Raw genomic sequence first — 14027 nt, 5'->3', positions numbered from 1 at the left:
AAATAACAGCGAACCAAGATTAGTTTCCTGTGGTACTCCGACAATCAGTATTTTCATTATCCTAAGATATTGCATCCTGATCCGCAGATAACTTAACATTATCTCTTCATCTCCTCTCTTATGCCAATTCAATGCAGCTCATATAAAATCAGATTTTTTCAAACTTTCTTGTGTTTTAATATTTAAAGCTAAATCAAAATTAATTTATCGATAAATGCTATCATTAATGTAAAAGTACTTTTTTGTGCTGAAACAATTAATGAAATTAAATAGGCTATTAGAACGAAACAATTCTGGAAAAGACTTAACAATTATTACAAAAAATTCGCGTGGAATATTGTCTACGTTCGTATCTACTACATTATTTCAATAATTAATAGATATAAATTATATTATAGCTGAATAACGGCCACGCGCCTGCATATGTTGAAAATATAAGATATATAAGTTTTATCATTACCTTTGTATGTAAACAGGTACTTTTAAATAAATCTTTGCCTCATCACTTATCAACCAGGAAGTGTAGGTATACTTATTAAATATCATGCTTTCGTACATTATTGAGCATTAAGTGATATATATGTGAATCAAGTCGAACATAACGCAAGCCAAGATGATCTGCAAGCACTTCTTAAGTATTATATTTTTCTTAACACTAACAAGTGCTGATATTGAAGACGATCTGGATTACTATGAACAACTAATAAAGGAAAACATTGAAGAATCCAGGTCTCATCAAACGCCAACGTCATTTCAAGAATTCCAATTGACGGACAAAAATGCAGTTCCAACCAGTATGTATCCATATGTTGGCCTATTTTTCTAGCATTACATAATTACTAAAATATACGAATAAAATTATTTCTTTTGTTCACTTTCTAATTCCTTATTGAGCCTTATCAATTTGTCTATACTTAAGTCATTTAGAATTTTTTATATATTTCACTTCCTTTAATTTCTACATATTAGAAGTACCTACAACAATCATATTTTCAGGGTTTGGAAGGTATGACTTTATAATAGTTGGAGGAGGTACTGCGGGAAGTTTGTTAGCAAGACGATTATCAGAAGTTAAGTTGTGGAATGTCTTGGTAATCGAGGGGGGTGCACATGGGGATAAATTTACAGAGATACCTGCCATGAGTAATTATACGTTGACTTCAGACTACAACTGGGGCTTCACCACGACGCCACAAAAAACATCGTGTCTAGGTAACCATAAATTATTTGAATAAAATAATTCGAAGTGGTCTGTATTCTGTCGAAACTGCCAGACGCGGATCGCGATTTCGATCTTTTTGGATCTCATCAGCGCGTCGCAGGCAGCTCCGACAGAACACAGACCAACTTTTACCTGCTGTCTTAACAGCGCGTTTTAGAAAATACCACAAATGGCGCGGTAAACGCCATCTGTAGCACGATGCTACATTTTAGGATTACGTATGCTCCAACAAGGTCCATTTAAAACGCGCTGTTAAGACAGCAGGTAAAAGTTGGTCTGTGTTCTGTCGGAGCTGCCAGTGACGCGCTGATGAGATCCAGAAAGATCGAAATCGCTATCCGCCTCTGGCAGTTTCGACAGAATACAGACCACTTCGAATTATTTTATTCGATTATGGTAACGTGTCTATCACGTTGAGATTAACTACGCCGGGATTCGTTTTCAGCAAGTAGATATCCACACAAGTGGACCTTGTTGGAGAATACGTAATCCTAAAATGTAGCATCGTGCTACAGATGGCGTTTACTGCGTCATTTGTAGTATTTTATAAATTATATAACAGTTATATGCAAAAAACATATTGTTTACCAGTTCCAGGAATTCCTGATCAACGGATGCGAGTGCCACGAGGAAAGGCTCTTGGAGGAACGACAGTTATAAACGGTAACGCGTTCTCACGCGGGTTTCCTTCAGACTACGACAGATGGGGTGCTAAAGGCCTACCCAGTTGGACGTATGAAAATGTCCTCCCATATTTTAAAAAGTTTGAAAACGCCTCCTCTTTAAGAGGAATAGATACTGAGTACCACGGATTTGATGGACCGCTGGTTGTAGAAAACACCAGAAATACTAGCGAACTATCTGAGATATTCATCAGATCCATTAAGTCATTCGGATATAATCTTGTTGATTATAATGGCAGAGATCCCATTGGTGTTGGATATATGCAAACAAGTACTCGAAACGGTAGACGAAATAGTGGAGACAGTGCATTTCTAAGTCCAGTTGAAAGAAGAACTAATCTAAAATTACAAATCAACAGTTTAGTGACAAAACTATTGATTAAAGGTAACACTGTAAGAGGAGTTGAATTTATAAGCGGAAATAAAAAGTATAGAGCCTATGCTAGAATTGAGGTGATCCTGTCGGCTGGTTCCTTTCAGTCTCCGCAAATTTTGATGCTTTCCGGAATAGGTCCGAAGAGTGAACTATCCAAACACAATATATCTGTCAAATTAGATCTTCCAGTGGGACTTAATCTTCGAGATCAACATCAAACCACAATTATTGGTTGGACCAACATTTCAGTACCTGTGACACCGAGAGAGGCCATAGCACAATATCTACGAACAGTCGGCCCTCTGACTATAACTCAGGGAATGCAGCTCGCAACATTTTGCAACACAAGCTACAGTCCAGTGGAGTTAGTAACCATAGTATACAACAGACTTGGGATGATAAATGGTTCTCTTTCTTACGTTATCACAAGGGCAACTGCATTCGCTCATTTGTTAATGTTTCTTCATCCCAAATCCGTCGGAAGTGTTCAGCTGGCTTCCGATGATCCCTTACAGCATCCTATAATAAACCCAAATTATCTCCAATACGAAGAAGAAGTCGAAACCATCGTTGAAGGTGCCCAATTTTTAATGAAGATTTTGGAAAACGAAGAATTTCGAAAGTATAACCTTACGATGACCAGAGACCCCAATTGTAGAAATTTTACTTTCAACAGTAAAGATTATTGGAGATGCGTCGCTCGTTGTTCTGGAGAGCCAGGAAATCATCCCAGTGGAACGTGCATAATGGGCGTCAGTCCTAAAGATTCGGTTGTCAACGAAAGGCTTTTGGTCCACGGGATGAAAAACCTTAGAGTGGTCGATGCCAGTGTAATTCCTGTTAATTTGAATGGACACATGTATGCCACGGCTTATATGATTGCCGAAAAAGCGGCAGATTTCATCAAACAAGATTATGGAATAATCGACTCCAAAACATGAACTTTACCATTTACATCATTGTCACTTACCTATTCAGAAGTATACAGTACACAGATCGAGTGATTTTTTTTGTCATTATCTTAAAATACTGGGTATATAGATCCTTAATTAAGTGAATTTTATGATAATAAACGCACTCGTCCTTTTTTTAATAAGTACTACTTATATTGAAAATGATATTGATAGGTAATTAATTAATACACTTAACCCATAAATCCTTTATCTTCCATGACATAGCAGTTCCTATCGGTTTATAGAAGTAGATACAAATAAGATAAACAACTACAATCGGAAAATTTATGGGAAATTTGCGAAGCAATAATTATTTTCAACATTTCTGTTGTTGTCCTTGAAAATTGAGTTCAAAACTTTTAGTGATTTCTCTAAATGGTAACAGAGATGTGATTTATTCTAAATACTTGCATTTAATATGCAAATACAAAATAAAATATATCTATTTTAATTTTGCATTTAAATACTTTTTTGAGAAAAGCATTTTGTATTTTATTTGAAATACTTTTCAAAAGCAATTTTTCATCAAACATTATATAGAATGATGAATAAAAGTTGTTCACATTGACCATTGAAGGTATTAGAAGCTTCAATAGTGGACAAAGAGGCATTCCATAAATGCCTTGTAATTCTTTAACTGAAGAGAGCCCAAAAAATTCTAAACTCCTTGGAAATGGATAATCTAAAATATTGAATCGATATTGTTTTCCGGGTTCAATGTCATGGTCCATGGAATTTTAAAGTTCCAAATTGATATCAGCACCCGCCAAATCACCACTTATCGTACCTTTAGTAAGGAACTACGAAATTCTATGAATTACGACAAAACAGCCCGCAAAACAATATCGAATTGATATACTCCAGCTGTGTAAAACTAAAAAATTTAAGATATTGTGTTGTGCTAATAAATGCATATAATCCAAAATTTTTAGAAAACGATTCGAAAAACTTCACCTATCAGATGAACTCAAAGGTAGAGAAACTATGAATTCCATTTCTATCTTTTATTACAATGTGTAAAAGATGAGAAACAAAATGGGGTTGTAAATATTTTGATATAAAATTATTCATGTTGATTTTACATCAATAAAATAGTTGGGTTTGACAGCTGTACCAAAAGGAGTGTAAGACTTGAACAACTACAGAGATGGTAAACGGTACAATGCGGAAAGCCCTTCAATAAAATTTAATATTTATCTCCTTACTGTGAAATATACGTATTTCATATATAAGTTAGCAAAAATGAAGCATATATAATGCATGTGTATTATACAATAGATGCTGTGTTAATTTTTTATGACAAAAGATAACTGTAATCAAAGTAAAATATTGTAAATGGGAACTTCCCTGATCATTTTGTTTTCTATCTTATCATAATTATACTATTACAAGTGATGCCTATCTGGCTTAATTATTAAAAATAAATAATAAACACTTATGAAAAATTAATTAAAAATAACATAAATGATTTGCCGACGACGTGATGTTTGTGTCAGCGGTTAATAGACCGCTATTGATTCGTGGAATATATTTTTGCTACACTTGCTATATACAAATTAAGTTGCAGATATAATAAAAAAAAATATAATGGAATATAAATAGCTACGTGAATGTACTGATAATAATTTAATGTTTTCCTCAAATAGTTGTGTGACACAAGTTAAATTTCATATAATATGAAAATTAATTTTTCGATTTTTTTTACCCACTACAAACTACCTTAGGTTAATGAGGAAAAATTGTTACTGTTATCACAACCTCGCCGGGAATCGAACCCGGAACCTTTGCCTTTACGCACCAATGCTCTACTATTTCATATAACATAGTACCACCGTTTATGTTTTTTATTTCTGGGAACACAGCCCTTCAGTATTTACATTATATATTATTTGTCGATGATATAGGAAATATTTCCTGTTATTCTGCGCCCCAGGACTTTTAAGGCTTCTATGTGGGCGGGTACGTAATCATTGGCGATGGTCGCTCGCCAGGAAGGCATTAAACTCAGAATTCCGCAGATTAGCAAAAGTGGCCAAAGCATCCAAAAAATTACCTGGAAATTGGAAAACTAAAAACTCATTTTTACGGTAACCCTCACATCATCCTAACGAATATTACAAATGCGAACGAATTTGTTGGTCTGTCGGCTTTTCACTCCTTAACTACACCACCCATTATTATGAAACTTTGTAGAGACATTATCAGTGGTATACAAAAGGACATAGGGTACCTTTTATCCAGAAAAAATACTGTTCCCGAAGGATACAAAAATTAGTTTTATGTGACCGATGTTACGCTTTAACTGCTCAACTAGGCACATTGTCATGGGTACATAAAATGACATAGGGTACCATTTATCCAGAAAAAAGTACATACATTTGTGGCGTTTTTTTTTTAAATAATACTCTAGAGCATATAACGGAACAGTTTAATTGTTACTGAGCCAAAATTAAAAAAATAAAACAAAGAAGGTTATATCACTAAGTACAGTTAGATCAAAGTCGTAAGCAAACTACATTATAAAAAATGTTTCGACGCGATGCAATTTACTTGCCCATCCCATTCTCTATTGCAGCCTAAAAATAAAATGAATAAATGACAATAGTATCTATACATCTTTAGGGTAGAGTTCCAAAAAGGGACACCATCCGATTACAACATACTTTGTTACGGATTTCATTATACTAAATGTTCGTAGCTGAAAGGATTTTTAATGATCTGAATTATAGCAACTGAAAATTTCTTATTTATTTATTTTTTCGTGATAATTTAAACGTATTTTATTAAAAATAATAGGTAAATCCCTTTATCTTATCTCCCCAAGCAGGTGTAGGATATCAAATCCGCTTGTCATGTAGTCAAAAGTTCTTTCAGGGTTTTCCCGTTCACTTAGAGAAATGTACACTAAGTGCGTTGACCACTTTCATGAGCGTAACTGTTAGAAGCCATTTACGCCCCCAGAGCCTTACGATTGGTCTATGATCGGACACATATGACGGTAAACGATCGATCATATTCCGAGGCTGCCTACGGGTAATGTTAGTTTGTGCGCATCACCCATGCTGTACCTTTCTCTAAATGGACAGAATATATCATCATCTATTCTATAACAGAGTACATGGTAAAAATTTGCAAGCTAAATGGAGAGGAAGAGGATGTTAAGAAAAGCTATCTCTCACTCTCTCTAATACACTAAATTCAGTTTTTCCTTTATAATGTGAAATCCAATTAATGTAGATACATTGGGCTTAATTATAATGGGAAACTAACTTTTAATATCGTTGAAATTACAACCCATGCACCAATTCCACAAAGTCCTGCCAAAATGACAGCTTGCAATTCGCCATCCTTGAGATATTCGATAATTGGGAGAATAAGAGCATTTGCTTGATGCATTCTCACATTTCTCGTTTGTTTCTCGGACATGTGTGCGGCTGTTTAAGGGCTTCCGTTTCTTATTTGAGCTAACACGTTGACAAGCTGATTTCTCGGCGTCAATTTTGATCACTAAATGAGACGGTTGCCAAGGCTTTTTCAGGACGACGAACTTCTACATTGACAAGCTTGACATTAAATACACTTGTCAATCTCAAATTACCTATTACTTAATTTTAATAATTTGAATCCTAATTAGAAAGAGGAGACTGTGGTAAATATTAATTAAAAATTAAAAGGAATACTCACCCCCAATTACCACAAATAATTTTATTTGAGCGGACACGTGTTTCGCCCACTTCATACGTGGGCATTATCGCGTTGAATCCTACCTCTACTGACTGGAAAAATGAGCTTTTATAGCAAAATTATACATTTCTAAAGAAGGATTTAATGCTAGATACACCAGAGTTAACGTAAATTGACTTCAACTATAAATTAGTTGAGCGCGTGAGGTTGTTTAGGGTAGGTTTAGACCATTGCTTAGCATTCAGGAGGCCGTCGGTTCGATTCCGGGTCCGTCTGGCTTGGTCCAAGTTTTCTGTGATTTCCTTGGATCACATAGGCAAATGCTGAGGCAGTGATGATATTCCACAGATAATCTTTCTCACCCGAACCACCACCCACTCATTTCCACGATTCATTAAAGTAGGCTGAAGAGGGCCTTCTGCCCTACTTTCGGCCAGAAGGAGTGCCCGCCCACCAGCAGTACTGGCTGGTGGGAAAGAAACCAGGCTATTATAAAGCCGACCCTGGTCTTTTGCGTACCTAAACAACCTCCAACCGCTGCACCTCTTATTGCTATTCGGTTGTTATCTCATTTCACTTTGTACTACTCACGAAGCATTTCCTTACTTAACAAGGGCCTGTTCAAAACACATCAAATGACTACAGCCCGAGTATAATCAAGAAAGAAGATAAGTCCATTCTCACAGATAATTTATTGGGGACTTTGCCAATTGTCATCGTCACAACTATAGTTCGAGTTTTTCTGTGGTTTTTAAGAATCACTTGGGCAGTAATATTGTACGGAATTTTTTTTTACCCTTTTCTACCTCCTTTCGTACGTCTAATCTTTATCAGCCCAATAACCATCACCACCCATTTCCACTTTTCCTTCAGAAGGCTCAAGAGGGCCTTCCTCAGGCGTAATCTGAAGGGACTATCCACTACTAACATCAGTAGCTAGTGGGAATGAAACATCCGAAAGTTTTTTTTTTTTGAGGTACTCCAGATACTATCTAATTTGTAATTATGTCACCCAGCACACGTTTGAGATTTTGGCTAGTCTTATAGTCTAAGAGCTGAGAACGAGGCGAACGACATCCGGAATGTATACAAATTTTTTAGTAACATTTTAGGTTAAAGGCTGGGGGATTACGTTGCAATGCGGGCGTCTATTCGAACAAAAGGGGTGGCAGACAGGGCTAAAGTAGTTAAAAGTTATGAATTCCGAAGAGAGCATGTAATATTTTAACTGCTGCTTCTCATTATGTCGAAAAAGATTTTAGACAAGAGTCGTATTTATTTTTATTACAGTTTTGAATAAATCTTTTCTTACTTCAATATATTTTTTGCTTCATCGTTGACAGTTGACGATTTTCATTTTGTTATCGTATTTCCTAAATAAACCTTGCAAAATTACCTAATCCTGCTATAACGTGTTGTCTATTCAACACAATAATATACAATAATCACTAAAAGCCCATCTAAAACCGGATAGTCGTTCCCCCTTTGTCATAAAGGTCCTCAAATGGCAAACATCGACGCCCTTTGCGGAAGTAACAAAGTCCCCTATTCGGTTCGCTGTCAATCTTAACACAAATGCAAGTGTATGACAATAAAATGCACGGGGTAGCATCCCTTTGATCCGCGAAACACGGTAATATACGTCAGGGATTTGAACTACGACTGCTTTGCCGTGCCATAGCCAACTTTATGCGCCTCAAGCAACTTATATAGTACATATATATACATATATTTTACTTCTTGCTCATCCCCTTTTGCTTTAAAACTTGACTTGCTCCTTCTGATGTCTAGGTCTTTGAAAGTACATCCAAAACATCTTGGAATGTAAATACGAACTGGAAGCAAATGTTTTCCTTGTTCTGCATGCCAGGTTATATAAGGGGTAGCACGAAACTTTGCTTTGTTTATTTCTCATGAAGGTATAGTATATGTAGCTACCCTCTCATAGAACTTCCACAGAGCAAGCCGTCTATGGATTTTCTAATTTTTTCAATAATGAGATTGTGGATATAGCATCTACCAAGGAGGAGTTAAAGATAGCTTTAAATGAAATATTGACAAAATAGTACTGTGTGAAACAAGAATACTGATATGCAAGGGAAGAAAAAGTAGGGAATGAGTGAATGTAAGGACAGGAGACGAAAAATTAGAAAAGGTGGTTGATTTTCGATGAATAGGACGTCAGATAACTCAAGATGGAAGGAGCAGTAGAGATATAAAACAGAAGTGTTGGATCGAGCCGCCTTCTTTAACAAGAAGAGGTCACTTCTATGCTCACGAGCGGTTAATTTAAAAATTCGAAAAAGATTGTTAATGGTGTATGTTTGAGATGCGGCGGTGTACGAGAGTGTAACATGGACACTGGGTGCATCAAAAAAGAAAAGGGTAGAAGCGTTCGAAATGTGGTGTTACTTGTGAATGATGAGGATACCGTGGATAGAGAAGGTTAGAAATGAGGAGATTTTAGAAAGAGTAGGAGAATAGAGGGCGCTATGGAAGTCAATAAACAATACGACACCTTCTCAGGCATGAGTTAGAGTTAGAGACATATTAAGACTGACGGCCTTCATCTCACTATCTATTGAAGTTAGTGTTACAGTGTAAAATGAAGAGGTTACAGGTGATCTAAAGATTTACATAAATAAATTAAATTAATAGTTATCTTATCATTTTTAGTTCCTAATTGGGTGGTATACTCGAGTTGAGTGCTTATCGGATACGGTACAATAATCAAGTTTACACCGCAACATTTCTACGCAGTACAGTGGCGATAAATTTTCCACAGTTTTTTCCTGTTTGACAGATTTTGCAGCCTTTTCTGCAGTTATGTAAATTAGCACAGACAAGTCTTTACTCAATGATAGTAGAGTATGATATTACACTGGCATCGACTACATTAAGGTCTTTTGTTCTATGAACCAAAAGCTTTTCATTGAAAACCGAATCATCAGGTCTCATTCCTATTATGCAAGTCCCACTGGAATGATTTCCTGACGATCCAGAGAAATGAGTAACATATTTCCAATAATCTTTACTGTTGAAAGTTAAATTTCTACAATTGGGGTCCCTAGCCCTTGTAAGGTTAAACTTTCGATATTCTTCGCTTTCTAAAGTCCTCATTAAAAATTCGGCACCTTCAACGATGGTTTCAACTTCTTCTTCATATTGGAGATAATTTGGGTTTATGAGAGGATATTGTAAGGGATTAGCAGAAGACAGTTGAATACTCTCGATAGGTTTAGGATGAAAAGACATTAATAAATTCAGTTATACTTTCAGTATCCTCTCAATGCAAGTGGATTACAGTATTACACTGGCATCGACTACTCTGCTCCATGAATCTCGTTAGCAACCGAATTTTCGAAATTCCTGCAAGTGCCATTGGGATGATTTTCGGCGTTAGTGAAATTACCACACTAATCGTCCTTGTAAAGTTAAGCTGTTAAAATGATCCGTTAACACTGGTTAAAAAATGTAAACCTTGTCATTGGTTTCATTCATTACATTCTTCTATCTGGGGACAATTTGGGTTAATGAAAGGAAACTGTAAAGAATCAGTCGAAATCAAATAAACAGTCCTGGTGAATTTTGGGTGGATGAGTGTTTTTTGTGAATCCGAACAAAACAAAAAAACACTTGAAAGTTACAGGTACATATTTGTAATTAACGACAATCATAGGTGCGACATATATACGTTTATCAGGCAAAACTTAATCAGTTAATTTAACTAGGTATTTGAAAAAAATAATAATTGAGGTAATGTATACTTTAACAACTACACGCGCTTCTCGCAAGGAACGTTTCCGAATTTTTTTTTAATAAGAAGAAGTAAAATTATCATTATTATCAATACTGTTCATTGATAATGTGAGGATTATTTTTATTTCTGTTAATATGTATTTTACATCTACTTAATAATATTGTTACGAATGTCTGTCTTCAGGCGAGCATCGGGTCGAAACTAAAAAAAAAACTTTTGGGTGTTTCATTCCCACCAGCCAGTAATGCTGGTGGGCGGGCAGTCCCTCCGGACTACGCCGGAAGGTAGGGCGGAAGGCCCTCTTCAGCCTGCTTTCAGGAATCGTGGGAATGGGTGGGTGGTGGTTCGGGTGAGAAAGATTATCTGTGGAATATTACTGCCCCAGCATTTGCCTAGGTGATCCAAGAAAACCGCAGAAAAGCTTGGACCAAGGCAGACGAACCCGGAATCGAACCGGCGTCCTCCCGAATGCTAAGCAATGGTCTAGACCTCTAGGCCATATGTAGCTATCTCTCTCGTAGAATTTCCACATTTCTCGATTGGCTTTTATTATTTAAATTGTCAGGTTGAGGTTATGTAACTGCAGAGTTTGCTATGGATTTCTTTCACTACTGTAGGACTTGCGTTCAAAATATATTAATTTGAACTAATGTTCGTGTGTTATTATAACATATGTTTTCAATACCTAATAATGGCATAATGCACGAACGCACCTTCAACGTTTGTGTTGCTCGAAAACCATTGTTCGTGTGTTTATTGTTCAGATAATAGAAAAAAAATCAATTTCAGTTGCGGAGAGTCCATATGGTTAGTGTAATTAAATAGTATACATACATGTATTATAATGCGCCTTTCGCTGAATATTCAAAAAGTGTCAATACAGAAGCTGCTCAGTTCTATCTATTGCAAAACATTACTCAAAGAAATACGTAATTGTTATTAATAAATATAACTACTTATCATCATGAGTGTGTAATGTGTGTACGTCCTACAAAATGAGCATCAGGAAATGCACGCTTGTTGGTACCTAGATGGCAAGGTTGCGTGTAGGTCACGTGTCGACGTAAGTTCCGGAAGGGGTTCCTAATTGTCTACGAGATGATCGTACGATAAAATTAATGCACCACTTGAACGACACGTGCGAACTACTCCGTTGTCGCTTCAAACCACCTCGTGATTGTCGCCTCCAGCAAACAAACGTGCCGCGAGAAGCAAGGGGTGCAAATCGTCGGCTGTTAATCCAATACGACAATTCATTGTTGAAATATTATTCTAATTAATTTGTTGTACTAGCTACAATGGATAAAAGGGGCAGATTCATATTACTACTAACTGGTTTGCCAGTCTATTGTAACTGGGCCCAAAAATTGATTCATCAGTTAGAGAAATGCATATAATTGAAATAAGAATATCTACTAATAAATTATAGTAATGTAGAGACGTTTTCGAATTCTTTATATGGAACTGTGCATACGTAATCCTAAAATGTAGCATTGTACTACAGATGGCGTTTACCGCGCCATTTGTGGTATTTTCTAAATCGTGTCTATGAATGCATGTATTATCTGTAAGGCTCTTTCAAAAATTGACCGCAAATTGGAAGCACTTGATACATACTAAATTAGTTATAAATTTCAATCAATATCTCTTGCTATTCAGAAGATTCACAGTTATATTCAACCCTCTAATTACTTTAGTTAATAATATTTAATGTAACATTGAAGCAACTGGTATCGTAATAGATTTTTGGGATTCTTTGACGAAAATCCTAGAGATATTCGAGAACATTCTTACTGAGAATAATCTAGAAGCATTCAAGGTCATTCTACGCATCAGTACATTTTCACTCAATGTTCTAAACGGGTTGGATAGGTTGTCAGTGGTCAACATGCAGATCCATCCCCATGAAACTGGAGAAGCCTCGAGCATTATAGAAGATTCCATCAGACTCTTTTAGAGTCAGAAAGCATCCCCATCATACACACATAGAGGCCTTTGAACAATCCTGAAGATTCTCGTACCTTCTGATTCAGTTCATTCTAGAACATTCAAACTGGACAATTCTAGATACATCTGAAAACATTTTAGTTGAGAATCACCTTAGAAACATTCTGGCACTTTCTCACTCATTCTAAAAGAGTGCTTGGTGTATAGGGGTTTACTTGTAAGAAAATGGAGAATAAGTATCGAAAATTATAGGACCATCTCAACATCTTTTACAAAACTCCGATCGAAATATGAAATATTCTTGGTCAACCATATGCTACCCCCAATGCTCATTATGAGACCCTCAAGGTGGTAGACAAGTACCAGTGGTCTGCCCTAGGTAGTTGTAGCTGCAAAGCAAAACGTACGGTAATACTAAGGAAGATTGGTAGTTCTCTAATGATGAAGACAAGTCTTAAGTAATTAGATTAGGATTTGTAATTGCCAACAGAATCCAAACGTTTTATAATGCGAGAAAAGGTGATGGATTACTTTAAATAATTGTAGACATTAATGTTAGTTCACGTTGTATATTGTTTCGGTTAATGTTTAGTAATAACGTAATGCACCTAAAACGTTTGTCTTGCACGAAAACAATTGTCATCAGATAAAAACAAAAACCAATCACAGTTTTATGTAATACTGCAAATGAAGGAAATTTGTGCGACATTCATTCAAACTGGTGTAAAAATATACTGGTTGTAAGGTATTTTGTACAATTGCCTAAGTGATTAATTTTAGAAAGTGCTTGCGTATTGATCTATGAAAATAGAAATTGATGTACTAAATAATAACTGGTAAAAGTTATATTTATTAAGTCAGGTGTAGTATTTTGATATGTATTTATGTATATGTAGACACATATACTTGTATAGAAACCTTTTGCAAACAGTACTAAAGTGATAAAAAGGTGTAATTTTTTTCTTAAGATTAGATAAGAGAAATAAGCGAAAAATGCATTTCTTTTGTGTTACTTTCATGATACAGCAGTATTCGGGAGAATAAAAAAAAAGATACGGTACGATAAAATAATTTTTAATTAATTTTATAATATTTACACCTGTAGAAATGTGCCAATAACTTATTTTCTCCGTGTCTTCACGCACGAAGCAACATGATTCGTATTTTCACCCCAAATATACGAGGGTGGATTGATAAGTTTCCGGCCTGACCAAGAAAAACAAGGTTTTTAAAAATTTTTTTTTTTTATTTCTCAACATAATCTCCTCCAAGGCTGATACATTTCTCATAGCGGTGTTCCAGTCTATTAATGCCATCTCTATAGACTGATTCGTCAAGCTCCTCAAAATAACCATTTACAGCTTCGATTACTTCTTCATTGTCCGCAAATCTCTTACCGCCA

The 14027-nt window shown here is 35.8% G+C and overlaps 3 protein-coding genes across 5 annotated transcripts in view; 2 read left to right on the top strand and 1 right to left on the bottom strand.

Annotated features, from left to right (window-relative positions):
* Positions 1-554: 554 nt before the first annotated feature.
* LOC108742499 (glucose dehydrogenase [FAD, quinone]-like) lies at positions 555-3374 on the top strand. The gene is made up of 3 exons (XM_025979995.1): positions 555-794; positions 997-1212; positions 1814-3374. The coding sequence occupies exons 1-3, from the start codon at positions 614-616 to the stop codon at positions 3220-3222; spliced, it is 1806 nt and encodes a 601-aa protein (XP_025835780.1). The 5' UTR covers positions 555-613; the 3' UTR covers positions 3223-3374.
* Positions 3375-5070: 1696 nt separating this feature from the next.
* Positions 5071-6784, bottom strand: LOC108742501. Its single transcript, XM_018477740.2, has 2 exons — positions 6505-6784; positions 5071-5287 (listed from the first exon to the last, which is right to left on the bottom strand). Exons 1-2 carry the CDS (start codon positions 6658-6660, stop codon positions 5120-5122), a joined length of 324 nt encoding a protein of 107 aa, XP_018333242.1. The 5' UTR covers positions 6661-6784; the 3' UTR covers positions 5071-5119.
* A 6560-nt stretch (positions 6785-13344) lies between these two features.
* Positions 13345-14027, top strand: part of LOC108742493 (glucose dehydrogenase [FAD, quinone]-like) — a 13100-nt gene continuing 12417 nt past the window's right edge. Inside the window, exon 1 of one of the 3 annotated variants that reach the window (XM_025979984.1) lies at positions 13345-13370. The gene's annotated coding sequence lies outside the window, so the exon portion shown is untranslated. The other 2 variants (XM_025979982.1, XM_025979985.1) reach the window with 2 other exon arrangements.

This window comes from Agrilus planipennis, unplaced genomic scaffold (assembly GCF_000699045.2).
Source record: "Agrilus planipennis isolate EAB-ADULT unplaced genomic scaffold, Apla_2.0 scaffold285, whole genome shotgun sequence".
NCBI lineage: Eukaryota > Metazoa > Arthropoda > Insecta > Coleoptera > Buprestidae > Agrilus > Agrilus planipennis.
The sequence above is the reverse complement of the archived record's forward strand: the minus strand, read 5'-3'. Positions and strand labels throughout refer to the sequence as shown.